At 57.3% G+C, this 27,284-nt stretch overlaps 1 protein-coding gene across 2 annotated transcripts; it reads left to right on the top strand.

Moving 5' to 3' along the window:
* Positions 1–365: 365 nt before the first annotated feature.
* On the top strand, positions 366–23,506 carry IL11RA (interleukin 11 receptor subunit alpha). 2 transcript variants are annotated; one of them, XM_082301379.1, is made up of 13 exons: positions 366–503; positions 18,362–18,461; positions 18,806–18,866; positions 18,982–19,148; positions 19,306–19,420; positions 20,247–20,279; positions 20,655–20,818; positions 20,958–21,121; positions 21,234–21,375; positions 21,757–21,852; positions 22,034–22,133; positions 22,761–22,840; positions 22,954–23,506. In XM_082301379.1, the coding sequence occupies exons 2-13, from the start codon at positions 18,362–18,364 to the stop codon at positions 22,968–22,970; spliced, it is 1,239 nt and encodes a 412-aa protein (XP_082157505.1). In that variant the 5' UTR covers positions 366–503; the 3' UTR covers positions 22,971–23,506. The 2 variants fall into 2 exon arrangements, with proteins under 2 accessions (XP_082157505.1, XP_082157504.1); XM_082301378.1 differs by lacking the exon at positions 366–503 and adding an exon at positions 8,219–8,341.
* Positions 23,507–27,284: the final 3,778 nt, after the last annotated feature.

The raw sequence follows: 27,284 nt of genomic DNA, 5'->3' as shown, positions 1-27,284 counted from the left end.
CGTATCTGCCTCCACTCCTCCGGGATGCAGGGATGGGGGCAGGCACGGTTGGTGAACGCAGGAGGTGCTGACCTCCAAGAGCACCGGGGAGGGTTGTGCACTCTCGGGGGGTTCCTGAGCCTCAGGGGGACACCCGCGCTCCGGAGGGCACCGCACATCTGTGTGCCACGGTGGGATCCCCATCCCAGCGCTCCGGCCGGACTGGGACGGGGAGCCCCGGGGAGGACCGCGAACCTCAGGCAGGCGGCGGGCAGAGGGTTCGAATCCCTCCCGGTCCCGGGGGGCGGCTCACAGGCAGGAAGCGTCCCGGGGTGGCGGCGGCAGATTGGCAGAGCCCTGCTCCAATGGAGCGGCGGCGGCAGCCCCGGCGGCTTCGCACCGCCTGCGCTACCGGCCCCAGCCAGCCCGGTGCGGGCGCCCCGCTCCCGGCCCCGCTCCCGCTCCCGGCCCGGCTCCCGCTCCGCTAGCGCCATGGACACATAGCCGCGGCGCCACGCAGGAAGGTAGGGAACAGTCCCCCGGTCCTCGGCCCGCGAGGGGAACGAGTCGCCGCCGCCCCGACTTCGCGGTGAGGGACGCGCGGCTGCGGTCAGGCGGCTCCCGGAGCTGTTTGCTGCCCGGGTGGAGAAAGTTGTGCGGGTGTGTGTGGATGTCTGTGTCTCTGTGTCCCCTCGCAAAGCAGCTGCCAGGGACTTGCCCTCCCCGTCCCTCCCGGCTGCCTGTGGGTACCCAGTGCTGCTCCCCCTTCTCCGCCCTCCGCGCCTCCGCCTTGCCCGGAGATGCTCGGGGGGTTGATGTTCCTGGGGTGGGATGTTTGAGCCCCTTCTCCAGCCTCCACAAACCACCCTCCCCCCGTTCCCTACTGCCACCCCTAATGTCTCTGAAGGGAGTTTTCTGGAGAAAGGCTGGAATGCCAGGCAAAGCGCCCCCCCTGACAGGGCCCCCTCTTCTCCTGGGGGGTCCAGGGAAAAGCTGCTCCCAATTAGGAGAGGCGCTGAGAGAGGCGCTTTCCCATGCGCGGGCGCTGGCAGGGCTCTGCTTGCCTTGTCCTTCCTTGCCCCGGGATGCTGTCTCAATCCCAGCTTCTCTGTCCTGTGCCAGCCGTGATGAGTGCCCAGCTCTGGGCTGTGCCCACCACCACTCTCAGAGGCTGGCTGTGTCACCCACCCACCAGGTCCCCTCCAGGCTCTGTGTCCGGGCTGGTGAAGGCCATCAGAGAGGGCCATGGGGCTGAGCTTGGCTTGGACATCACTGTCAGCAAACTGAGACCCCTCTGAGACGGGGCCCAAGGGTGCATTGTGCCTGGTCCCCATGGATGGGAAGAAACCCAGAGCTGCAGCAGCTCACAGATGTGTTTCCATGCACACAAAATGGTGTTGGACTGAGTGGCATTGGTGGCATAGCCAGAGCTGAGACTTCTGGGGCTGGCCAAGCACTTTGTGTGCTGGGAGGTGACTGCCCCATGTCTGGCTGTTGTGTTTGCAGCAGGAGGTGGTGCATTTGCACTCTGCTGTTTATAGGAGGGCAGGTCGCAGCGAGGTTGCGTGTGCTGTGACTTGAGGCACATGGCATCCCAGCCTGGCACAGGGAGAGGAGCTTCACAGGGAGCTGGGAGCTGGTGGAGGCCCTCCTGTGGCGGGGACAAGGATGAGATATGGCCACAATGCCCCCTCATCATCGACACACCCTCTGCCCCACCAACCTGGCACTTTTTGGGGGGAAATGAAAGGGGCAGTATGTGCTCTCCAGAGAGCTGTGAACTGACCTTGGCAACCAAAGTGGGACTGGTGGGGGACAGGATCTGACTGGTGACAGCAGGGTTGTGCTCAGGACTGGATGTCACCAGTGGTGGGTGAACAGGGAGTGTGGGGTTCAGCGGGGTGGTGGGGAGGGCTCCCTGGAGGGTGCAGCTACAGGCAGAGCCTGCAGGAAGGTGGAAGAAAAGCAGCTCTGGCCTTGTGCTTCCTATTCCAGGAAGAGGAACCTCACAGGGAGGGGAAAACTTGACTTGATTATATCTAATAAGCCACTTTTTCCCTGTCCCAGCAAGCTGTCCCAGCGGCGGGGGGAGGAGGATGCTTGGCCAAGTGCAGGCCCTGTTTGTGAAGGATGAATGAATGACTCACAGCACAGCAAGTCTCCCCGCCGTTTTCATCGTGGCAGCAGCAGCAGCAGTTCCCCTTTGCAGCTGCTGGGTTTATCAGAAGCTGTCATGCTGGGTGGGCACCCAGGCAGCCCACACCTGCAGCCTCCACATGAAGGTGTCCTGCCTCCCCTGCCCGTCTCACACGGCTCACCTGGACCATCCTGAGTGGGGAAACCCTCACGGGTGGTAACAGCGCGTGGCATCCTCACCTGCCATGAACTAGCTGAGCACTCAGTTCAAACCCTTTCTTTCTACTCTGCTCTTGTTCAAAGGCAACTCCAGGCTCTTCCTGCTCACACAGGCCTCAACCTCCCTCCGGTTTCCTGCCGAATGCGTTCCTGGAGAGCTTATTCCCCTGTGGGTTTGTGCCAACATTGTGCTTTTAGTTCAAGACCTCTTCTCCCTCTCCGGTGTTTACCCTGCTATATTTATAGCTTCCTCGTTAGGTTAAGCATGCCAAAGGATTCTTGCCTCCTCTTCTCCCGCGGGTTTGGCTCTAGAGGAAAACCCCTTGCTAGATGCTTCCCGCAGGAGGGGGCAGGTGCCGGCTTGTGTCTCTGCTTTTCTCCCTTTGGAAAATTTCGGCATCTCTCACAGCTTGTTTCCCCTCCTCTTGTTTAGGCATGAAAGAGGGTGGCTCTGCCCCTGCCCAAGATACGGTCAAGGACTGTGCTTGGATGGTATGGGAGCTCTTCCCTGTAGGCAACACACTGGGGCTTCAGCAGCATTTGGGATGCTGATACAATGCCAGCGTCAGGGATTAGCCCTGGGATGTCTGAGGTGGCTTGCTGGGATGTTTAGAGAGTTTTTGGTTTTTCTAAGTGTTCCTGTGGTTACAACAGCATCGCAATGTGTGAAAATCACCAAATCTCTCTGGCTGGGGATGTCGTGACCCTATGACCCAAGTTCCTACCAGCAAACCTCTCTGCACCTCCTAGTGATGGTTTTCTTCTCCCATCCAGGTTGTGAAGGTGGGGAAGGGCACAGATGCCTTGCAGTTATTGTTGCAGTTGTTGTTGCAGTTGTCTGTCCAACAGCCAGATTCCCATGCACCTTTTCCATGGAAAAATAAAAATTCCTTTGGAGATTAGTAGCAGGTTTGCAGTGTCAAGGATCAATGTGTAAATAGGAATTATCTCTCAAGTTTGGCTGCTTCCCAGGTCTCTGAGTCATCCTCGCATGGGAGTGGGTCGGGGTGAGCTTTGGGCTCTTTTGAAAGGTCACAGCACCCCCTGGAGCATCTGCCAAGCTCTCTGGTACAGGTGGATAGCTGGGCTGGAAGGTGCAATTCCTTCTCTCTAGTGGTACGAGCCTGGGATGTGGCAAAAAAAGCTGACAAATACTTCCTCCCACTCTGGTGTTTAGGTTGGGGGCATCCAGGAGAAGAGGGACAAGAAATTTGTCAAGACCTGATTTGCCTCCATCTTACCAGCACTGTTCACTGTGGTCACATTGGTCACATCTGATCAGCACAGCTTGGGCTTGCTCCAGCAGGCGTTGGTCATTGCTGAAAGGCTTTTGAGGAATTTTGGAAGAGTCTGTGCAGGGGAAGATCACATCCACCTGCTCATACATGTTTCCTAAAGATGCTTTTGGGGAGGACAAGGAGGCTGGAGGGACCTCAGGAGATCTGACATGGTCGGGCATGGGGCTGGCCCATGCAGGTAGCAATGGCCTGCATGCAGCCAAGAGTGCATTGCCCAGGAGAAGGGAGGATGCTGAAAGCACTTTGGTAATCAGCCTGAGGCTCCTCAGAGGCTGCTCAGCTCTAGTCCATTCCTTTCAGTATGGAGACGGCCAAAATAGAATCTGCCTAATGAAGATTGTTACGGACCCGCAGAGATTGCCGTATAGGGAGAGGTGGAAGAGCTCAGTTCATCATCTAATGAAATCCTGATGGTGGGAAAAAAATCATTTGGGCATATTCTGGTTTATTTCACCTCCCAAAGTGTAAACAAGGAATGCCAACTGTTGTTGAGAAGCCAGTGCTGATAACACACTTAGGGGAAGAAGGGAAGGAGGAAGCTTCCAGCTTTGGTGGACCATCATCTCTGCAGCAGTTTGGGGAGGATCTTCTGACCCACTAACTTTGATGAGTGTTGTGTTCAGCTGTAGCTAAGTGTTGTCCCACCTTGGGGAGCTCCAGACCAGCCTTAGGGCTGCTGCCTACCGTCCTGCTGGCAGCCTAAGGGGTGTGGATGTCCTCACAGAAGAGCACGTGGGAGGCAGTGGGGCTGGCACAGCATCCCTGGAGCCCCCAGGCTGGCGTGGCTGGGCCTGTCCAGCTGTTTCCTTTGCCTTCCTGTGCTTTCACCATACGCTTCCTTTGGGACAGAAGGCTTTCATCCTGGCCATACCAACAGTCCCACTGGCACATCACCAGCCCCTTTTTAGGGTATCAGGGCCTTTTGAATTCAGTAACATCAAGAAAGGCGCAAATCCGCTCTTACCTTCCTGCAAAAATAGACAGGGAAAAGCAGAAAGCGCTGTCATGAAGGGTCTTCATTGTGGTTCAGCCCAGTGCCGTGCCAGTGTTGCGACAGAGCTCACAACAGCTGTGCTGCAACAGCCCTGCAAAGGTCTCCAGGGATGGCCCGGCTGCAGTGGCCCCACTTGGTTTTGCAAAAGCTTCTGTCACGCAGGGTGCCCAGGCCAGCTGGCACCTCCCCAGACTTCCTTTCAGGGCCAGGGCCAGCCCCTGGCTGCTGGGGAGGTCTGCAGGAGTCTTTGCTTTCCATGAGTTTTGCCTGAGGCCTCAAGGCTTAGGAGGAGCTGGTGGACCCAACCAGCTATTGCTCCATCCTTGTCTTGCAAGGGCCAACACGCAACCCCAGGGGTTCTTCGGTGCTTCGGCTGCTTTTGATTTTTTTAGCTCCTGCAAGGCTCCCGCCGGGCTGTTTCATGGCTCCCTTGAGGCTACTCCACCCCATCCTGGCTTTGAGTTTTGCAGCTTCACGGCTGGAGCATGGCTGTGCCAGGGGAGGCGTCCGTTTTCTCTGGCCTCCCTGATCCTTTGCCCAGCTCCATTTCCCCTCTCCAAGTGGGACTGTGCCCACAGTTGTTGCACCCCAGCATCCAAAAAACAGTGCACATAACAAGGAAGATGAGGCCCCCCAGTGCCTGTGCTGGCACAGGGAGCAGTCAGTGTGAGAGACTGGTCTCTCAGAGTATCTGCTGCACATCCACATTCCTCCTTCCCAGCGGGAGGCTGCAGATATGCATTGGGTTCCCTGGCAGCTCCTGAAGCTGGGTGGTTTGGCCTGGAGATGCCTTGGAGAGCTCTGCTCAGCAAGGCACTGAGGCTTGGACTCAGTGGTCTGGGAGGATGATGAGAAGCTCATAATCCAAGCTCAGTCTTAGCTGGAACAGCAGTGGTGCTGTGCCTGGGATGGATGGATGGATGCATGCATGCATGGATGGATGGATGGATGGATGGATGGATGGATGAAGGACTTGAGCAAGGCAAGGCCTGTGGGGAAGGTCATCTTGGTTTTCACCCCTGGGGTGCTGCTGTAAGAGTGGGATGGTGCTGGGGCAGCGTGTCCTGCTGCATCCCCAAACTATGTCCCCATGAGACGTGTCCCCAATAGGGTGCTTGGTGGTGAGCCATGCATGGAGAACTTTCTTCCTCCAGTGCCTGGAAAGGTCTCTGAGAGCTTTTTTCACTTATTTTCCCCACCTATCAAGGGCAGAGGGGCCGTGCAGCAGCATTTAACCCTCCTAGGGTATGTGAGGGACCTCACATTGCTGCTGGTGACATGGCTGCTGCATCTCCATCAGTGGCAGCATTTCAGGGATGGCAGCAAATGCCTCTCTACCATCCCTCACCACAACCAGAGGAGGGTTGAGTGGAGCCAGAGGCAGCATTTGCGGCCAGTTCTATGAATGTCCAATTACCAGCTCGCCTTGCCACTGTGTGAGAGGTTCCTGCACCTAATTTTTGTTGAAACGATCCATTTTTCTCAGTAATTTAATAGCGTGGGCAGGCTGCTTGCTGTCGGAGAGCCAGCAGCGAGCACCGAGGAGCCTGTGTGCCGGGCTGCCGGCCGTAACCACCTTCCCTGGGCGACGCAGGAATGCTGACCTAATAGAAAAGACATTTAAAGAGGAGTTTTGGAGAGCAACTCAGCTCTTACTCGGCTCATGCGCACGGCTGCTGATTGTAACAGGGTCTCTCCATGCTCCAGAAGGTGCTGGGGACCAGCATGGGCAGTGGGGACATCCCTGATGGGAGCTGGGCACCAGGGCACAAGCAATGCCAGACATCAGTTGCTTTATTTTCCGGGAAAAAAAGTTGCTTCGGGGGGGCCGTCACAAGTTGTGAACTGAGGCTGGGTTCAGTGCCCGGCTGCGGTTCTCCCAGGCTGGAAAAGCCGTGGAGTTTTGCTCTTGACATTTTCCAAATGAGATGTTTTGATTTATCCTTTTTTTTTTTTTTCCAATTTATTTTATTCCCTGCCCCAAGGTAATGTTTGGAAGACAAATTTAGCTCGATTTAACTCAAACCTTTTTAAAAAAGTAAAACCACTGAAAACTAAACAAGGCCTATCATTTAGAACAAAATGTTTTGGTTTTCATTTTCCTTTTGGCATGAAAAACACAAACTTTATTTTTTTCCATTTTCCTCTTGACCTACAAACAATTTTACCATTTTCTTTTCTCCTCCTTGTTCATTCCCAAGACCACATTGTGCATTGTGGCCAGGGAACAGGCAAGCCCTGGTACTGTTCCCAGTGGGATGGGGGTCCCAGAGTGGGTACTTCCCCGTGGAGACCAGAGGAATCTTGCAAAATCAAGCAGGAGCTGCTCTCCCTGCTGCCAGCACTGACTCAGCTGGGAGCTCCTTGTGGAAAAGGGAGGCCCCCGGGTGTGGGTCTGTTCCAGCTCTCTTAGGGGGATGTGAACCCCTGGGCAGGGCAGAGCTGTACTGCGGGTGCTGTGTTCTGCTGCTGGGCATCCCTACTGGGAAGGGCGAGCTCTGGCATTGCCTTCTCTCCTTGTTTATTCAAGTTTAAAATTAATCTGACCTTCCCCTGCTCAGACATGTGCAAACACGGCACGTCCCTGAGCAGGGAGCTCCTGCCGGCCCAAGGGGAGCCCTCTCTGTCCCCAGCTTGCGGCGTTACTGTACCCTCTGGATGAGGTCCCCACCAGGATCCGGGTGCTGGGTTATGGTGGGGCTTCCTCCTGGCAAAGGCAGCTCTGGCCGTCAATCAGCGCACGGTTAATCCTCCAGTACGAGCTGCCAGAAGCCTGAATGCCCGGGTCTGGCGTCTCTGAGCTGGGCAAGGGGTGGCTGCAATGCTTCCATCCCGGGCAGGAGCCCGTGTACCCGAGCCAGCGATTGTTTCCCCAGCCTTGACCCCCTCCACTCCCTGCCAACTCAGCCCTGCGTCCTCCACCCTTTGCCAAATCCCAGCTCTCCGCTCTGCCCCAGCCTCACCAGGCTGTCAGCCGGGCAGGGAGCAGGGAAGGGATGATGGGGAGCAGCACGGTCGCCAGACCTGGTGCAGAAGCAAGCACCCGACTCATCCACCACCTGATTTTATTTTATTCCCCTCTCAGTGCCTCGCTGCATACCACAGCCGTGCTTTTTATAGCCCCCAGCTGCAGCCTCGGCGTGCTCCCAGCCAGCTCCCCGCCGCAGCCCTGCTCGCTCCATGCCAGCAGCCCCGGCCAGGAGGGGATGGACGACATTCCCGGGGTCCCTGTGGCGGTTCAGGCGGAGGAGAGCATGGGCTGCGGAGGAAGGCGGATAATTAAACCCTAACGCGGAGCCACGCTCCCGTGCGGGCGGAGGCGCTCACCGAGCCGCCTCAGTCACCCCCCGTCGCAGCCGGCACGTGCCGCCGGCCGGGCCGAGGCCGAGTGCTGGTGGCCCGTCCCTCCCTGTCCCCTCTGCTGCTGCCCAGGGCTGGTCCCAGGCAGCCCGAGCCACCAGCTCCTTCCATGAGCCAGCTTGCTCTGCCGTGGCGGGGCAGTGTGTCAGCAAGAGGGGTACCCCCTCCATCCCCGATGGCCCCCCAGCCTCTGGCGCGTCTACAGAAGTTAGAGGGAGATTAGAGGCTCCTGCCCACTCCCCGGGAGCACTTTTATGAGCATCTGGGGCTTGCTGCTGCATTTCCGCATCTCACAGCCACTTCCACAGCTGGGATGCTGCTGTGGGATCTGGAGCAAGGAGGAGGAGGAGATGAGGTATGAGGCTGTGCTGCAGGCTGCATGCCTGGAGCACCCCTTTGTTGGGATGTGGGGTTTGCAGAGTGGGGGCGGCCGGCCAGCAGGCGGGGAGCAGCATCCTCGCTGGGAAGCAGCGGGGGGGCCCCCGGCGCCTCAGTCCCCGGGCTTTCTCCAGACGTGATTTCACCGCTGCGGGGAGGGAGAGCGGCCAAGGGACGGGCCCTGCTCGCCCCGACGGCACCCGGTTCGCTTGCTGGGGCGTTAGTCATTTGGGCCGCGGCTGGGGATGATGGGATGTGCCTCGGGTCCCCGTGGGGCAGGGGCACGGGGGCTTGGAGAGCCAGTACAGGGGAAAGGGATGGGGTCAGGGATGGATGGGGGGTGCGTCTGGGCTCGCAGCCCACAGTCCCCTCCTTTACAAGCTGGGAAGGGGAGCAGAAGGCTGTGGTGAAGCCAGATGTGTGCTGGGCATCTCCAGCTGAGCAGGTGGGCCAGGATGGGGCCACCTTTGCTGGGCTGGTGCCTGCAACTGCTTCCCAGCCTGTTGCTGTGACTTTCCAGGGCTGGACATGGCAGCATGGAGGCAGAGGCGATGCTGTGGAGAGGCAGCATCCTGCTTCAGGGATGGATTTGGGGACATATCCCAAGGAGAGGGCTTCTCCAGAGATTTATGGGGTCCCTGGGAATGTGAAGAGCCCCATGGGACAATGGCATGCCTCATTCTGAGTGGGCACTGGGTGTTGGGTGCCTGTGAATAATTTTAAGCCTTGACCACAAGACCATGCAGCTTATTTTACTTCCAGCAGGGAGGCAGGGAGAGGCCAAGCAGTGGAGTACCAGTGGAGTAGCAGTGGTGCTGCCATGTGGCTGCTGCCAAGCAGCTGGGGCCAGGCAGCCTTGGCTCCATGCAGGCAGGGCAGTGGACAAGGGAAGGCAGGGAGCTGCGCAGGCGTTGAGGAAGGGATGTGCAAGGGTGGGTTTTACAGAAGCACAGCTGTAACGTGACCCAGTATGGGTAGCTGTAGAGGGGGGCCCTCCCAAATCTGCTCCCTCCTGGAGATGATGAGCTTCACGCCATGAGGGCTGGGGTCTCACTGACAGCACCTCAGCCCTTGGGCGAGCTGGGGATGGCTGAGGGGGCTGTGGGAAGGGGGAGCTGCTCGTGCTGCCGGCCAGGTGCCAAGCATGACGGGAGAGGGGAAAGCCTTGGAGACTCGTTCTGAAACAAGGCTGCCCTTTTATTCTACTTTACGAGTGCATTTTAATATCCACAAACATCCCGCCCTCCCCAGGCTGCTGCCAGCGGAGCCTGTATCGCCTGTGCTTGGCCTGCCGAGAAACCCCGGCCAAACCCTGGGCCCCAGCACAGGGGAGAGGATTATTTTTCCCCCCTCGTTTTTTTGTAAGATATGTTTTCTATAGCTCTAATTGGACGGGCTTGAGCCCTGGCCAAGGCAAACACACCTGGGGGAGCCTCACTTTACAGACCCCATCTGCTGTGTCGGGGGCTCTGCTCCCCACACAGCCGCTGCCTGGCCCCTTTATAGGGGAGGGGGCTGTTGGGGATGGGGGGGTAGGACCGCTCCCACGCCAAACCACTGAGCAACCTCCGTGGAGGAGGAGAACCCAGCAAGGCGGCTCAGGGAGATGGTGCAGAGGCAGCAGGGGCACCCAGCAGAGCCCCATCCCACAGCAAGATTCCAGCCCAGCGTGGAGCTGAGGTATCTCCTCCCTGCCAGTGCTGCTGTGGTGGCATGGGGCTCGGTGCCCATCCCGGGTGGGATGCTGTGGGTGGGAGGTGCAGCAGATACCAGCAATGTTTTACCTTCCTGAGGTGACAGCGTGTTCATCAAGGGGTTGGGGTCCCCAAAATCTGCATGTGCCCCGAGAGGGAGGATGTGGGGGTTCTCCAGCATGTCGGGGTGTGTTTTGGGCTGCAGGACGACCTACCCGGTGACACCCATTCAGAGACTGTTCTGGAAAGCAAACAAGGGACTTCAGCATGCCAGGCCACTCCAGTGGCTTGCATTGACATCCAAATCCATGCTGGACTGAGCTTTAGGTGCTGCTTCCTGCAACTGTTGGCTTTTTTGTGGGGCTTTTTAGCTGGGCTCTTCCCCTTCCAGTTGTTTCAGGGTCCGCTTCCAATGCCCCCTTTACCAGCGGGCTGCGCAGTGCTGGCACCCTGATGCCAGGGTCTCATGGGTTTCATCTCATATCTGTACTTAGCCAGAGCCAAGAGAGCTGTTGGGGGTCTCTCCTTGGCCACGCTGGGGTCCTACCTCCCAGAAGGGACCAGGGTGCATACCCTGACAGCATGCTGTGCGCCAGGGAGCAGCAGCACACTTAGGTGGCACCCATCACTTGGCTCATTCTGAAGTACCTTTTGTCCTCCCTTCTACACCCCATCTCCCAGGGATGTGCGGGGCACAGTGCTGTGCCCCCCCTCCATCCTCAGGGATGTGTGCAGTGCACCCTCCCTTCCTTGTCCACCTGCCCATGTGGTTACCTGGCAGCACTGAGGAGGCATCACCACTGCAAACTGTGCACCTGGTGCTCGAGGTGCCACTGATCGCTCCCAGAAGGAGCTCTGCACCCTCTGCCTGGTGCTATGGAGGTGCTGCCTGCAAAGGGAAATACTGTGTTTTCTTGAGGTGCATTGCCACACATACCCCCCAGTGCACCCAAGTACTTTGCACCAGCACTGCTGACTTGGAGCATAAGAACTGAAGTATCAGCTTAAAATATGAAAAGGTAGGATCCAGGCTCACCAAGGCCTGCAGTTTCACTTCAGGTGAATGGGATGAGCTGTGGGGAATTATGGAGGCTGGGATGTGCCTCTGTGTGCCTCTGTGCCCCTCTGGTGGAGCCAGAGGATATCCCTGTGCACTGGGGGGCTTTGGGGCACAGCCGGAGCTGTGGCAATGCACAGGGCAACTCAAGCATTTCGTGAAGAATTTTGGAGCTGTCTTGGCCTCCAGTCAGAGCAGGCTGCAATGGGAACATTTCGAAATTCTTTTGGATGAGGAAAATTCCATGGGCAGCCCCCCTCCAGAGAAAGTTTGGGATGGCTGAAATGTTTGGAGTGAGAGGCTGCTTGCTTTTGTTTACTCTGAACTATAACAGTGGAGGGGGGGAATCCAAATCAAAAAAGAGAGACAATAGGAGCCTGTAAACAGAGCTGGCCCTGAGTTGGGCTGGGGCTTCTCTCCAACACTGAGGAAGGAGATGTGTCAGCACACTCATTGCATGGCCCTGCTTTCCCCCTCTTGGATACGATCACACTTAATCTTTCAGAACTTGGCCCGGTTTTTTTTCCCCTAGCAAAAAATGAGCCGGACGGTGTTTTTCCAACCTTCTCAACTTAAGCAGGGCTCAGCCCCCATCCTCTGGCCTTGTACTACAGCCCCCAAGTTTTCCCTGTCTTTCCACTTTTTGCCATGTTTCCAGATCCTTTCGGCTTGGGGACTGCCGTCTGATTGATAGGAAGTGTGGTGTGGGGGCACAGATGCTGCCCCCAATGGGGTGTCTTCCCAGCCTCTCTTCCTGCCATGTGCCTTGCACCCTCCTGCCTCCCCTGAGCTGCCTCCACATAGCAAATTCAATGATCTTAGAGGTCTGTTCCAACCTTAATTATTCAATGATTCTGTGAAAGCAGGTAGGGTTGGCTCCAAGCTTGCAGAAGGCAGGTCATGGTTATCCCACCAGGTGAAGGAGACTGGTGCCATTATCCCCACATCACACATTGTCAGGGGTCTGCAATTTCCATCCCCCTGCCCTGCTCCCGCAGGGACTCTGCTGGTGGTGTACAAAAGGTTAATGGGGCCACCCTTTGGTGGTGGCTTTATTTGGGCCACCCCTTGGTGATGGCTTTATTTGGGCCACCCCTTGGTGATGGCTTTATTTGGCTGCCCAGGTGGTCCTTAATGACTCCTGAAATCCCTCTCTTGCCCAAAAGGGATTTTGTTTTGCACAAGGACTGACAGCAAATTGCTAGCTGGGGGAGCATTTGTGTAAGGTGAGCTGTTTATTTTGGCCCTGCTGTGTTTTGGCTGACCCATGCGCCTTCGTGCCTCAGGGATGGAGCTGAGCCTGATGGCTTCTGGGCTCTGGCCAGCTTTGGAGCAGGGGGAGGGAAGGGGGAGCATCGTGTATGGGGGATGCTGTGGGGCCCCGCTCCTGATCAGAGTTCCCAGCCCCAGGCTGGAGTTCATCAGGAGCATCAGAAGGAGCTGGGTGTGCCTGGGTCATTCACAGGTATGTACACTTACGTCTGTCCCTGCATATATGGATGCATGCACCCTTGTATCAGCTCCAGGGCCAGCTTATGGGGGAACTTTGTGCAGGTGGTCCTTTATGCAGGTGGTCCTGGGGGGCAGGCTGCAGGCTGGTACCCTCCTTCTCTGCCGTACTGGGTGCTGCGTGTTCACTGAATTCTCTGCCAGGCTGGGCTGAGCCCAGGAGCAGAAAAATGTCCCAAATCCCAAAATGTTCCTGGGACAGAAAAAGCCTTTCCCACCCTGCTGTAATCACAGGGTGGCCCAGCTCTCTGCTGGCAGGTCCCACCCGTGTCCCCAGATCCAGCACTGTACCCATCCCTGTCCTGCAACCATATGCCAAGGACAGTGGGATGCAGCACCCCCTCCCACCAACTTCCATGCCTCCACCCTAAAAATAATCTCCAAGCTGTAAAGAAACCCACCAGCACTACAGCTACAGCACTGCTAGGTTTCTTTACAGCCAGAAGATTATTTTTAGGAATGTCTCTGGCACGTGGCTTCGGAGAGAGGAGTGTGGGGTTGGGGATGGAGAGGGGGCGCCCCTTCTCTCCCCCCCTCGGAATGCAGCGCTGCCAGCTGGCACAGTGTCAGGGCTGCTGGCTGCTAACAGAGCCCTCGCTGTTTTGGCCCTTGCCGATGCCTCCAGTTACAACCGGGAGCCAGAGACTTCTTCCCGCAGGATGGAGCAGAGGAGAGCGGAAATCAGGGCGTTGGGGTGGGAGTTTCCCGGCTGGGATAAGAGCAGAGCCTGACCTCCATGGTGCTGCTGGCATGCTGAGGTGTGTAGGAGCCCCCCAGCACCAGGAACTGCTGGCAGCTGCTGGCTCCACAGAGGAGAGAGGTGACCCTCAGGTTATGGAGGGGTTTGGGCTTGGCTTTGGACACCGGTGGGGCTGTGGTCAGCTGGGTGTCACCAGTGGATGTTGGAGGGGATTGGTGTAGTTTGGATGGAGATGTGCATTGTATCTCGCTGTGGAGATAACTGGTTCCCTGGACGATGCTGGGGTTATCCCTGTGTTTGGGCTGAGCTGGGGTTAACCCCACTCCCAGGTTGCATTTGGCTTCACCCCACATTTGAACTGTGTAACCCCATGACTGGGCTATGCTGAGGTTAACCCTGTGTTTGAATTGAGCTGTGCCAAGTTTAACCCCATGTTAGGATGGCATGACCACATGTCTGACCTGTGCTAGGTTCAGCCTCACATTCTGGCTGAGCTGGGTTTAGCCCCACTCCTGGGCTGGGCTGAGTTTAACCACACATTTAGACTGCTCTGGATTTAATTCTCCTCCTGGGCTGAGTGGGATTTAATTCTCCTGGGCTGAGTGGGGTATAATCCCATATTTGCATTGCCCTGAATTAAGCCCCGCTTCGGAACTGTGCTGGGTTTAGTCCTGTGTTCAGACTGTGCACCAGGCTTATTGGACTGCACTGGCCTCACAGGGAAAGACTCCAACTGGTTTTACTGGTTTAACTGGGGTAATTCCAGTGTGCTGGGGTTGCACTGGCTGCAGCTGTGCATGTGTGTGTTCTGGCACAGCCCAGCATGGCATGGTACCCCCACCACAGCAGGCATGGGGACCCATGCACCCCACCAAAGTGGTGAAGAGGAAAACAGCCCTTTCTGAGGTCCCAAAGGCACCAGGGGGGAGTGCACAAAGCATCATGCCTGCAGTGCCCAAGGTGGGCAAGGTATTGCCTCCAGTGCTGCTGGTAGCCCTGGAGATGGTGCACGGCCCTGGTGGCCCTGGAGGTGGTGGGGGACATGCTTCCCTCCAGCACCCACTGCTGGGCTTTCTCTGGGCACCCAGAGAGGGTGCCAGCAGCATTCAGGGGATGGGTGGCTGTTGCAGGGGACCATCCAGCAGTGGAGTTGATGCTCCCCTGCCTCACAGGCATGCGTTCATGCAGCGATGATGGAAGTCACCGGTGCTGCAGGGATGGGGCAATTCCAGGTCCCTGGCCAGGTCGGTGGCCACGGGGATATACTCAGACCATGCCATGGCTCCTCAGAGCATGGTGCTCCTGCCAGGAGCAGAGGGATTAGCAAGGCACTGCTCCCAACCCCACAGGGAAATAAGGAGAGAGGAATTCCTGCTGCTTTGAAATGATGCATTTCAACATACGACATGTTTCCTATGGCAGTCACTGGCAGAGAGGAGGGTTGGTAGCACAGGGCCAGGGATGCTCCCCCAGCCAAGGAGCAGGAGGAGTACTGAGTGATGCCATCTCTGGGGCATTAGAACCAGCTTTGGGCCTTTGCTCATTGCTTTTTGCAGGTGGGTGACTTCATCAGGGCCTGGTACAGGACAGGCAGAGCTGCCAAGTGCTCCTGGGTTATTTGCCATATCTCTGTTGCAGCAATGCTGCCCCCCACCACCCTGGGAAGAGGTTAGGAGGCACCCCAGCTTTCTGTGCTCCGTGGGGCGCATCCCACGTCTCGACGCTGCCATCTGCAGCCCTGAGGCACAGTGTCATCTGCTTCTGTCCCTGTCCCCACCATCCCAGCTCTGTGTGTGGCCCATCTGCTTTGAAGAGTGACTTCAAATGAAGCAAAACAAAAAAACACTAAGAAAACAAAACCCAACGTCTTTCAAAGCACCGAGCACAATGGAAAGTTGGCTTCCCCCAGGAATCTGTGCTGGGCTTTGCCAGGCCACGGCAGAGCATGGCACAGAGCAGCTGTGCCGAGGGGACTGTCACACCTGATGTGGACATCAGTGCCAGTGCACATGGCTGTGATTTTGAGGGAAGTTTTGGCTTATAGCACTTCAGTTTGCATGCAGGAAAGGGCTTGTGTCAGGATTTCTCCCCACCACTGCCTGAAAGCTTTTGTATGAGCTCAAGTGGTGCCCAGCAGAACAGCAGGATCAGGGAGGGATGGAGAGTGACTCTTTGCATTTCTGGCTCACATCCCCGGGTGCCGCAGGCTGCCTGGTGACCCTGGCCATGCCAGTGACAGGAGCATCCCGTGCTGAGGGAGCAGGGTCTGGCACTGCTGCCCTTCCTGCTTGGACCAAACCACGCCCCCAGGCTGAGCTGGGTCCCTCTACCCTGGCCGTGGCATCAGGATGTTACCCAGCCCCAGGCTGGCGGCGGGCGTCTCTCTGGCCAGGACTAGCATGAAGGGAAGAAGAAAAGCTCTGATTGTTCCCTCTGTCCCAGCTTGGCTCCAGGACCACTGTGCCGGGACTCTGTGTCCCCAGAATGTGTCACTGCTGGTGCAAGCATCAAGGGATGTTTTCTCTGCCTGTGTGCCCATCTGTGGGGGCGTGGAGCCACCAAGGAAGATGGGCCTGGCCACTCACACTAGTGTTCATTTGCACACCTGTTTTTCCCTTGGCCAGGGAGGTTGGTGGCAGAAAATAAGGGGATCCTTTCTGGGCAGCCTGTCTTGCGGCCTCTGGCCCCCTGCCCTGCTTCTGCACCTGGTGCCGACGAGGGCTCTGGATCTTCTCCGGCTCTGTGGCTCTTTCCCCTGTTGTTTGTGGCTTTTGGGCAGGCAAGGAAGGGCTTGCCCTGCTGCTTCTCTCTGCAGCGATGCTCTCTCAGGGATAGGTTTTGGCAGTGCTGGTGTGGGTCATTTACTGAGACAGTGTATGTCTGTAGGGGCTCAGTGCTGCCTTCCCACCCTGTGCTGGCAGGGGTGGCCCTCTGGGGCAGGGGAGCTCATGGGATGCTGGGGTGAGGGTGGGGAGCTCTGGGAGGACCCTGGGACAAAGGGTGATGAAGGGTGGAGGATGTGGACTGGCCATCAGGATGAGTGGTGTTTAGGGTTAGGTTTAAGGGTTAGAGTTACGGACCACAAGGATTAGGGTCTAGGTGAGAGGTCCCTAACTAGACTTAACCACTAGGGTCATTATGGAGACATGTTGGATACTCTCTGCAGTGTTTGAATGAAAAGACAGGTCAGGAGAAGAAATTATTTTATTTTAAAGCTAATTTTTCTTTCTGTATATTAACACACTCTCCCTTCTTCCTGACACACACACATACACCCACTCCCCTTCCCCGCCTCCTCCCAGAACTATTCCTTCACTCTGGCCCACGTGGTTTTTGGAGTTATTTTTGGTTGCTGCTTTTGAGACTTAATACACTCATTTTTGTCTTCTTTTTTTTTTTTCCCCATCACCAAAATATTTTACTTTCAGGCCAAATGTTCCCAGTTACTTACCAGCATAGTTTTGGCAGAGACCTTTTAACTGATATTTCGTGGGAATATTTCTAGGGTGGTTTGGTAGGAAAAGCTTATGACAGTCTCATGAAATTATTTACGTTTGGGGCTTGTGTTTGAGGCTGCCTGGCATGTTCAGAGCGGGGTTGATGTGGGGTGCCGCACGCCTTCCCCCCTGCAGCAGATTGCCTTGTAGCTCTTGTTTCCTTTGCCAGGTGGTTTGGTCTGTGGCCATGGGCAGTCGACCACAGGAGGGGAGCCGGCTGCTGCTCTGGGGTGTTTTGCTGGGCTGGAGCATCCCTCCCTCCAGTCTCTCAGCTGTTGAAGCCAGGGGGACACAGATTTATGCCTACAGATTTATGCCTGCACTTGGGGCTGGCAGGGAGCTCACTGCCCTTTGTGCCCTCAGCCCCTGCCTGCAGCTGGGAGCAGAAGCTAATGGTGTGGGTGTAAATAAACAGGCCTGTCCATTTGTGAAGGGTGGGCAGGGGGGTCTTCTAGGGAGAAATGATTCGTTTCTGACTGAATGAGACAGCGTGGCACTGCTGGTAGGGATAGGATGATGCTGGCTGGGATGGATGCCCTGGGGTGATGTTGGCTGGCACAGACAGGGTGGTGTGGCTGGGTGACAGGGTGACACTGGGTGATATGTCCTGCTGATGCAGGACTCTGCAGGAGGGTCCAGATGCTTTGGGGTAGTGCTGGCTGGCACAGAAAGGGTGCTGGCTGGGGTGGATATTGTAGAACACTGCTGGCTCTGATGGGCAGGGTGATGGTGGTAGGGCAGGACAGGGCAAAGCTGGCTGTGTTGGCCAGGGTGACGCTGGCTGATGTGGGCACAGTGGTGTAGGTTGGGATGGAAAGGGTCATGGTGGCAGGGAGACTCCAGCCTGTGGCAGGGGTTGACCCATGAAGAGCTGGGTGCACACCCCTGACTCTATATCCCCTGCCTCTCTCACCCCTGACCTGCTGGTGATCACTGAGTGGGAGGAAGGGATTTCAGGGCCATTTTCCCACAAATGGAGACCTGCATGGACCAGCCTCACAGTGGGTGAAGGCCTGGGCAGTGATGTGAGACTTGGAATAACCTGAGATACCACAGCCCTGCTCTCCCTGGCTGTGTTAACCTGTTTAGATCAGATTGCTGTCACCTGCCACATAAATACAGGCCAGAATTTCTCCTTGGTCCCTTCCCACCCCAGCTGCACATGCACAGGTCTCTGGACCACCCGGGGGCTGGGAGCCAGCCAAGACTCCCAGCACAGGATTGCAATGGCAAAGAACCCTTAATCCCGCCAACCCACACAGCCCCAAGCTCCTGGTCAGTGTTTGCTCTCTGCGTCCCTGCTCCAGGCATGGGGACTGCTCAGGAGCCAGGAACCAGGTGTGACTGTGGAACAGACATTGCCAGATGTCCCAGTTGGGGTCCCGGGATTCAGTCCCTGTTCTGTCCCCAGCAGGATGGGATGAGATGAGAGTGAGATGCAGAATCCATGGCCCTGCAGGAATGCTGTGGGCTGTGGACCATGCCAGCTGCCCCACTGAAGGGAATCACACCCTCTCCTCCCCTTCTCTGCCTCCTCCAGATGCGCAGTTCCATCCCAGGCCTGGGCAGGGTGATGGTGTTCCTCGCTGCAGCCCTGGCATCAGCCTCCTTTGCCATCCCTGAAGACTGGGGAGAGGAAGGTGAGACCCCCACCAAGCTCCCCATACAGCACCCCCTCCATATCCCGGGCATGAGGACCCTGAGGGCATTCCACTCCCCCCAGACAGGAACAGACCTACCAGGGCTACATGAAACACAGCCCTACATGCTATAGTGATGGCCAACCTGTGGCCAGTGCTCCCCTGTGTCTGCTCATTGCCCAGCCCCAACTGGGACCAGTCCTTACTAAACCTCCATGGTGGTATCTGTGTGAAGCAAGACCCCACAGCCAGTGCCCACAGTGGGATACAGCCCCAGGGGCTCCCCACCTGTGCCCCCAGCCCTGGTGTGGAGTGCTAACACGTGGGGATGTGTGTCCCTCCAGGAGTGCAGTATGGACAGCTGGGGACAGACGTGAACCTGTCATGCCCTGGTGTCCGTGCTGGGTAAGTCTTTTCCGTGCACACCTAGGGATTTATCCAATGGGATGGTTTACAGGGTGGGCCTGGGGTGACCTGCCATCCCTGTCCCCTAACACAGCCTGCCTTGTGTCCTCCCCAGCTCACCAGTGCAGTGGAGACGAGCAGGTGCCACAGCACTGCCAGAGGGCTCAGCCGTCCAGCAGGGATCCCTGGTGCTGCCAAGTGCCAGCTTGGCCTCCATGGGAACATACAGCTGCCATGGCAAGGACGGCGGCCTCCTGCACACTGTGTCCCTGCGTCTGGGGCGTGAGTAGCACGGGCTGTTCCATGGGGAGGGTGGTGCATGCACCCCTGCCAGGGGCTTGCCAAAAGGGGGCTTTGTGTTGACACAGACATCCCTGTGTGCTGGATGGGCTGCAGGATGGGGGACTCCTTGCTGACTGCTGCTTCCCCCGGACCCCAGACCTGCCTGGAGTCCCCTTTGTGTCCTGCAGAGCGTCTGACTATGAGAATTTCTCTTGCTCCTGGACCTCCACTGTGGAGACCTTCCTCCCCACCAGATACATCACTACATACAGGTGAATATGCCCACAGGGCATGGACTGGGGGAGTTATGGTGTGAGCTCTGGGTCACAGCCAAGGATAACCACCAAATCCATCTGGCCATTGCTCTTCCCCAAGGACCATGCTGCACCCCAGAGCAGGTTCTGTTTTGGGGTGAACAGAGCACCAGGCATTTGCTTGCTCTCAGTGGGGGTCTCAGCAGCATAGGGGGGCTGGCACAGGCAGGCTCCCTGCTTTCTGAGAGCTCTGTCAGCACCAGAGGGGCAATAAAAGAGAAGCAGGTCATCTGCAAGCCTCCACACTCCAGCATGGGTTGGGATGAAAGGAGCCCTGACAGCATCACTGCTTCTAATTATCCCTGCAAGCCAAATTAGCGGGCGGCTTTGAAGTCCAAAGGAGCTCATAAAGCACAGCCCTGCTGAAAGCTGCAGGAGCTGAGGGCTTGGTGGGGAGGGGGCTGAGTGGAGTATCAGGGGGTCCACAGGGAGGGGGAGTGGAAGCGAGGGATCTGGGAGCCTGTAGGGGGAAGGTGGGTGAAGCCAGGCACAGGGGAGCTGCTTTTATCAGTACCTCCGTGTCTTTGCTGATGAAACCCCAGGCAGGGAAGGGGGTCCCATTTCTTTTCCCTGGGACCCCTAGCTCCTGCTGCCAGGCTGTTCTCTAGAAGAGCTGGACATGGTTTTAGCTCTGTCGCCCATGCTGTCACATGTGTATGTCAACGTGGGAGTGGGGAGCTGCTTTGCAGTGTGGAGCCCTGTCCCTCTTCTGGGTCGTGGTGGGGTTCACTTTGTGCTGCCCCCTCATCCTAATCATCTGCTTTCCCATCTGTCTCCATGGCAGGAAGAAATCGCTGACAGGCGAAGAAAAGCGGAGGTAGGACTGACTCCCACCCTGCTCCTGCTCCCCAGGGACTGGCCCCCATCCCAGAGGCTCTGCTGCTGTCTTCAGCAGGGACCCCAAAGCAAGAGCTTCAGAGAGCCAGCTACCTAAGCCTGAGAGTCTGGGAGAAGGGTTTTCCTCAGGGAGGGACCCTCCCAGGGGAGTGTGGAGCTGGGATGGGGGTCCCTTCTGTCATGCCCAGAGGGACATGCCAGACTCTGGAAGGATGAGTGCAGCTGAGCCAGAGGGGCTGCCTCCCCCACCAGGGTCTTGGCATGGGGGTTTCCCATGGCTCCTTCTTGGCAGCGTTTGGAAACTGTGCATGGTGGGTGGGTAGGACGTGTCGCCACCCTGCCTCCCTGTCTGCAGGAACAGAAACGGGCACATGGGGCTGTGCCTGCAGGATCCGTCCCGCCCCGGCACCTGCACCGTCCACAGGTCAGAGTTCTGGAGCTCCTACCGCCTGAACATCACTGAGGTGAACCCCCTGGGCTTCAACTACCGCCTCCTTGATGTCACCATGCAGGCCATCAGTGAGTCCCCGTCCGCCCATCTGTCTGTCCCACTGTTTGTCCATCGCTGGGCAGTTACCTGTGGGTGGCAGCGGGGAACCCTACACCCCTGTGCACAGCAGTGCGGGGTGACAAGGGCTTCCTGTCCTCTCCCACATAGTTAAGCCGGACCCTCCGGAGGGTTTGGTGGTGGAGCCCATCCCCCTGGCCCCACGGCGGCTCCATGTGAGCTGGAAGTACCCTTCCTCCTGGCCCAAGGAACCCCATTTCCAGCTAAGGTTTCGGCTCCAGTACCGACCCATCATCCACCGTTCCTGGTCCGTGGTAAGTGTGCAAGGAAAGGCAGGGCCAGCAAAGGAGTGAGGTGTGCATGGGGCCAGGGAGGGTAGTGAGGGATGCCCCTGCCTGCCCCACAGCTCCCCTCTGCCTGGCACAGGTAGAGACGGTGAATCTGTCTGAGGTTATCACGGATGCCTTCGCTGGGCTGGAGCACGTGGTTCAAGTCAGTGCCAAGGATTTCCTGGATGCAGGGAATTGGAGCGAGTGGAGTGCCGAGGCCCGGGCAACACCAGTCAGAGGTGAGAGAGGGACAGGCTGTTGTGCCATCCCTCCCCAAAGCCCCTCCTAAGTCCCTTCACTATGGCACTCATTCCCCCAAATATCAACCAGAGCGAGTCTCAACTCCCAGGCCACTTAAGGCTGGGAGGCAGAGCTCCAGGAGGACAAAACCTCTGTAGACAGCCCATGTCAGTCTACAGCTGTGCTGATGCCATTTGGGGATTGTCCCCTATAGGCTTGGGACAGAGCGGGGCTTCCAGAGCACCGTTAGCACCTTGGTGACACCCTTGGGCTCGTGGGATCTCTGGGACACAAGGACACCCTTCCTTGCTCCTCTCTGTGGGTCCCTGGGGTGCTGCCTATGCTTTTGGTTAGTGTTTCCATCTCTTCTGTTCTTCCAGACCTGGCCTCCACAGCAAGTGAAGAAACCACTACAGATGCCAGACTGGAGAGCCTGGCTGAGGAGCCCTCCCAGGCTCCCAACCCTGAGCCCATCAGTGAGTAGAGCTGGGGGTGGTGGGCAGGAGTACCATGTGTGTGGCTGAGAGCAATGGGAAGGGTCTCTTGCCCCATGCCCATGTGTGGCTGGGCTGCTGGAGTGTCCAGGAGTGTGCCATAGGATCCTCTGGGTGCTGGGGACTGTGGCATCCCTTGGCTGTGACAGTCTCTCTGTCCCAGATCACAGTGACCCCTTGGAGAAGGTGGCTGTCCTGGTGTCCCTTGGGATCTTTGCCTTCTTCGTCCTGGCTGCTGTTCTTGTCATCACCATCCTCATCTGGTAGGCTGGGTTTTGAGAAGGAGGGGCTGTAAGATTGTTGTCCCCATCCCATCCTGAACCCTCAGCATGGAGTGCCCTGTGATCCCCCAGCCCTGCTCTGGGGTCCCTGCCAAAACACACTTGATGCCCTATAGGGTGTTTTATGCTCCCCTTGTCCCTGTGCCACACCAGGGCCTCTTCCCAGCACACCCAGTACTGCCCAGCCTGGCCTGGGCTCTTTCCAATGAGCCCAGATCCAAGGGACCTTTCTCTGAATCCCCTCAAGATGCTGCTGCTTTTATTATCTGCCCAAAGGCTCCTGCTGGGGATTCTCGTGCTCCAGAGTCAGCACAGACACCCCTCCATGTGCCTTTGCTCCCTGGAAATCTTGTCCCTGGGTCCCCTCTCATCCCGGCATGGGATCTCCATGCCATGCTCCTGCTCAGCTGTCAGTCCCTGTTCCCATCCCCATCCTATTCTAACTTGTGACCAATTCCTGCTGTAGCCCTGGATCTGACCCACTGGAGAGGTTAAACTGAGCTGGGCACAGCTGGATGGAGACACAGAGCAGAATCACTGGGAATGTGGGCAATCCCAATGCTATGGGGGCTGCTTGGGGTCTTCAGCCACTACTGCTCTCATCCTCAGGCTCCGGGTGAGGAAACATGGCAAGGACAAGACCAAACCCAACTTTCTGGTTGCTGCCACCCACTTGAAGGCACTACCAAGTGAGTCGTGGTGCAGGGTGGGGAATGGGGGGAATGTGGGGCAGGGAGTGCAGAGTATGGGGCAGGTCAGTGTCCCCAGTGCCCCCCTGACCCCCTGTCCTCTCTCTCTGCAGAAGCTCAGATCCTGTAGTGAGCCCTGGCCGATCCCTGCTCCCTGCACCCGCTTGCCCACGCGTGGGACTTGATGCCACTGCTGGCCCCCATGGACCCCACGCCTCTTGGGTCACCCCACAGCTGTGGACATTGCCGGAGCCCCCGACACCCTGGGGTTGCAGGATGGATCCTAAGGAGAGAGGCTCTGCTCCCAGGAGCGTTGGACTGCCTGAGCCCACCAGGAGCCAGCTGGAGTCACTTCAGGCTCAGGGTGACAGGCCAGCTCCACCTCCGAGCGCTGCTAAACAAATGGGGATAAGACACTGAGCCAGCCCCACTTCACTGCCTAGTGTTGAGGGGGACCATGGGTGTAGGCTCCCGGGGGTGCCGGGCACCAGTGCCAGCCGAGGGGTACTGATCCCTGCCTGTCACCCCCCACCAGCTGCCAGCAGGTGGAAGAGAACACCCCCTGCCCATTCCCTCTGCCCCAATCCCCCGTGCTGTGGCTGGACGGAGCAGCGATGCCAATAAAGGGGATATGCCAATGCTATTATTGGCACTGTCCAGGCAAAACCCCTTTGCAGATCATGCTGTGCCAAGGGAGGGGTGAGTGCCAGCTCGGGAATGGTCCTTACAGGAGGTGCACAGGCACTTCCCAAACTGTTCAGCCCTCTCCTCAGGTGCCTGGAGGGGCTGAGAGAGACCCATGCCGAGGCTAAGTGCCAGAAGAGGCTGCAGACAGGCAGCTGTGTGGGACATGTCCCTTGCCCTCACCAGCGTGACAGCCGAGACAGGACCCTCTGCACAGCCCCCCTCGCTCTGCATGTGGCCCCCTTGCCGCACCTCGACCCGGCCCCTCTAATGGCTTCCATGTGTTGGCACCTCCCAACCCCGGTGCTCAGTGCCAGCAGCCCAACGAGATCCAGATGGAGCTCGGTGGAAATTCAGACAGCAGCAACGCATGGAGCACGGGGAGCAGAGCCAGTGCAGGGTGGGGACCCACGCAAGTCCTGGGGCTGCCTGTGAACCCACGATGCAGAGGGAGCCTGCACTGGGGCACCCACAAAGGGTTCTTGTGTGGACTGGGTTGGAGAGATCTGGGGCAGGCTGTGCCTTTTGCGATGCGTTATGTGCCCATAGGCTCCTTGCTGCCCTCACTGGGTGCCCTTGGGTGTGGGGTCGTGAGGGGTCTCCATGCTTGGCTTTGTGGGGTTCCAGCCCCTCAGTGTCCCTCATGAGCACAGACACTGTGAATGAGAGAGATGGGGGTCAGCCCTCTACAGGGTGCTACTGGTGTGGCACTGTCCTTGGACCAGAGCAGGGCTCTCCATAGGCGAGGTAGGGCAGGGCATCAAGATGGGGAGGTGCAAGGAGCCAGATCCTGCCTCAGGCTCAGCACTGGGACACTCAGCACATTCCAGGCTCAGCAGCTACATCCCCTCTCCCAGGGGTATCCCACAGCTTGACAGCTCCAGGTATATCACACTGCTGTGCCCTGCTGGGCTCTGGTCCCGTGCATCCAAACCACATTCTGATGTGTCACACAGTCAGCCTTGTCTTGTCATGGTCACCCTTGTCTCTTCTCAGTTCCCAGCATTACATTGGCAGCATTTACCGCTTGGAAGCTTCTTCTCATCACCACCAGATCCCACCCCTCTGCCACTGTGGAGAGGATCAAGGCAGTGGTTGCCCAGAGATGCTGTGGAACACAGGTGATGAACCTCCCATAGGTGTGGCTCCGGTGTTTGCAAACAACTCAGTAATTTCCTGGCATCTGGTGCTGGTTTAGAGGCTGATGCCTGCTCGAGATGTAACAGCACAGCAGCCAGAAAATGGGAGAGTGTGTGAGACAGCAGCTCTGGCCCCTGTATTCTGCCTGCTTATAAACTCCAGAAAGCCCAGGCATGCTTGAAATAGAAGTGTGTTGCTGCTGCCTAGGGAACCCATAGATCTGTTGTCCCCATGTGGCAAGCCTTGTGTCCCCTTCCTCAGCTGGGCCTTGCCTGGCCAGGCAGTGGGGACATCCAGTTCTGGTGACCAGGGCAGCTTCAGGGCAGGAGAGGCACATCTGGTTCTCATCACTGCATCCTGCTGCCCACAACCCTGCAGGGAGACCCCTTTCCTCTCTGGTGTAAGGAGTCATGACCTGCCACCCGTTTGGCAGCTGGAGATACCAAGAGCAGGCAAGGGGGCCACATGCCACCACAAAGTCCTGCCTGCCTGCACTGCAGCTGCCTGCTGGGATGCCCCATGGCTCAGCTCCCTGCCCCAGCAGCTTGTAAATGTGACACGCAGGCCTTGGGGACCCAAAGAAAGCCACAAACCCTGTGCTTTGGGTAACAAAGATGCCTGGTGCTGGGTGCTGCACTCCCAGGTGCCCAAGGTGAGGATGCACTGGTGCTGGACATGGGCAGACAGGGCTTTCCAGTGGACCAGAGAACATGCAAGGGAAGGGCCGGGGTGAGCAGCAATCTGGAATAAAGGAGAGGGATCCAGATGCCAAAATCAACTTTGTCCTCAAGCCATGGAGAAGAAAAACAGGAAGGGACCATGAGACCAGTCCCAGTGCCGGCACCTCCCTGTCCCACTGTGGGGCCAGGGCACTTCCTCCAAGGCTTGGGCTCTCTGGTGGCTCGCACAGCTGCTGAGCGAGCAGAGGCTTCCTGCTGCAGGCTGGAGCCCTGCCTGGACGCACCCTGCCCCAAGTAGGCAGAGGCACATCCAAACTTGCCTTTGCTGCCGTATCCCACCCTCCCCAAAGTGGATGCTGTGCCAAGATCGCCAGGGGAGCTGGTACAAGCCAGGCCTGCATATGCTCAGAATGTGCCAGGCCAAAGCAGCCCATGGACTGCATCCACATGGAACAGGGATGGGTCCAGCTTCCTGGCATGGAACAGGGACCAGCCCAAGCCCAGCAGGAAAAAAGTGCAGGAGAACATGGCCTCGGATATACTGGTTTAAAAAATTTCCATCAGGCAATGCCACACACCGTGGAAGGTCCCCAGCATGGAGATGCAGTGAGGTCCATGTCCATTGTCTCCATCCAGCACAGGGTGGCTAGATCACGTCTCAGGCAGGGACTTGTTTGGGAAATCTATAGCTTTGGCAGAAGCCTTTGCAGCAGGGCACTGGTTGTGGGCGGTTGTGCAGCTCTGCCCCGGCTGTTTGACTGCCACCAACCCTGCCAAATTTCTGAGCTAGCCCTCAGGACTAGCCTCCTCCTCTCCCTGCCTCGCTGGCAGGATCAGCCCGCATTTTGCAGGGGAGGAGGTCAGTTGCACAGGACTGTGAAGCAAACAGTCTCAACTTACCTCTCATGGCTGTTTCTGCTTCCTTCTCTGCCAAATCCTGAGCCAAGGAAAGAAGAAAGCAGCTTCAGCAGAATGTGGGAGACATAGGCCATGAAACATACATCTCTATGTCATGAGGTGATGTAGAGAGCAAAGGGTACATATACAGTCAGGGGTTCAGCAGGTAGGGAAGGATGCATGGATTGAGGGAAGAAGATGTGCTGATGCATAGATGGATGCATGGATTGGTTTTCAGAGGGAGGAAGGGATAGATGGATTTATAGATGAATGTATGGATAGGTAGTTTGGACACTCAGTTACCATCCTAAGCATCAAAGATGCTCACTGTGCAGGGGCTGACTTGTGCAGAAGGGTGAGAGGCCCATGGGCAGAGAGCAAGGACTGTGTTTGGGAACAAGTCTTGGGTGTGACCCATGCACCCAGTCCTCATGTAAGTGGTATCACAGCTGACATGAGGAGACAGAGCCTGAATTGTCACCAGTGCAGGTTCTGAGAGTACTGGGGAGAATGTGGGGCATCTCCAGAAGGATTGCATCCCCCTCAGGAGCTGCTTCCATCTCATGCTGCCCAGACACTGAGAGAGTGGGAATAGCAGGAACCATGCCCAGAGATGCAGTGAATCCAAACACAAATGCTTTAAAAATGCAGAGCTGAGCACTCACCCTGACCATGGCTTTCATCTCACCTGCATGTGGATACCTCTGCCTGGGAACTTGCTAGAGATCCAAGCACTCAACCCATTAGAGACCCCTGCGATCCCCCATGTTCCCTCTTCTTCATCTGCCTCCCTTTCTAGCTGCCACAGGCCTGAAAATTCCTTGCCCATCTTTCCTGAAACAGAAAAGACATCACCTGCTGGGCCAGATGTGCTGACACCCAAACAGATGTGGAGAAGGGAGAGACCTGAGACATCTCTTGCTACTGCACTGTCAGCTTCTCCTGCCAAATATGGGTTGTTTCTTTCTTTGCTTGCTGGGACTGGCCCCTTCCCTGCCTCTAGGATGCTTTTGGTCTTTCACAGATGGGAAATGCCAAGCATG

Source organism: Coloeus monedula (assembly GCF_965178545.1).
Source record: "Coloeus monedula genome assembly, chromosome: Z".
NCBI lineage: Eukaryota > Metazoa > Chordata > Aves > Passeriformes > Corvidae > Coloeus > Coloeus monedula.
This window is presented reverse-complemented; position numbering and strand designations above follow the sequence as displayed.

Coding starts and splice junctions, on each gene's coding strand:
- IL11RA (XM_082301378.1), top strand. CDS start 8,300: ATGCTGCTGTGGGATCTGGAGCAAGGAGGAGGAGGAGATGAG. Junction 18,462..18,805: donor TGAAGACTGGGGAGAGGAAG/GTGAGACCCCCA, acceptor GTGTCCCTCCAG/GAGTGCAGTATGGACAGCTG. Junction 21,853..22,033: donor TCCCAACCCTGAGCCCATCA/GTGAGTAGAGCT, acceptor TCTCTGTCCCAG/ATCACAGTGACCCCTTGGAG.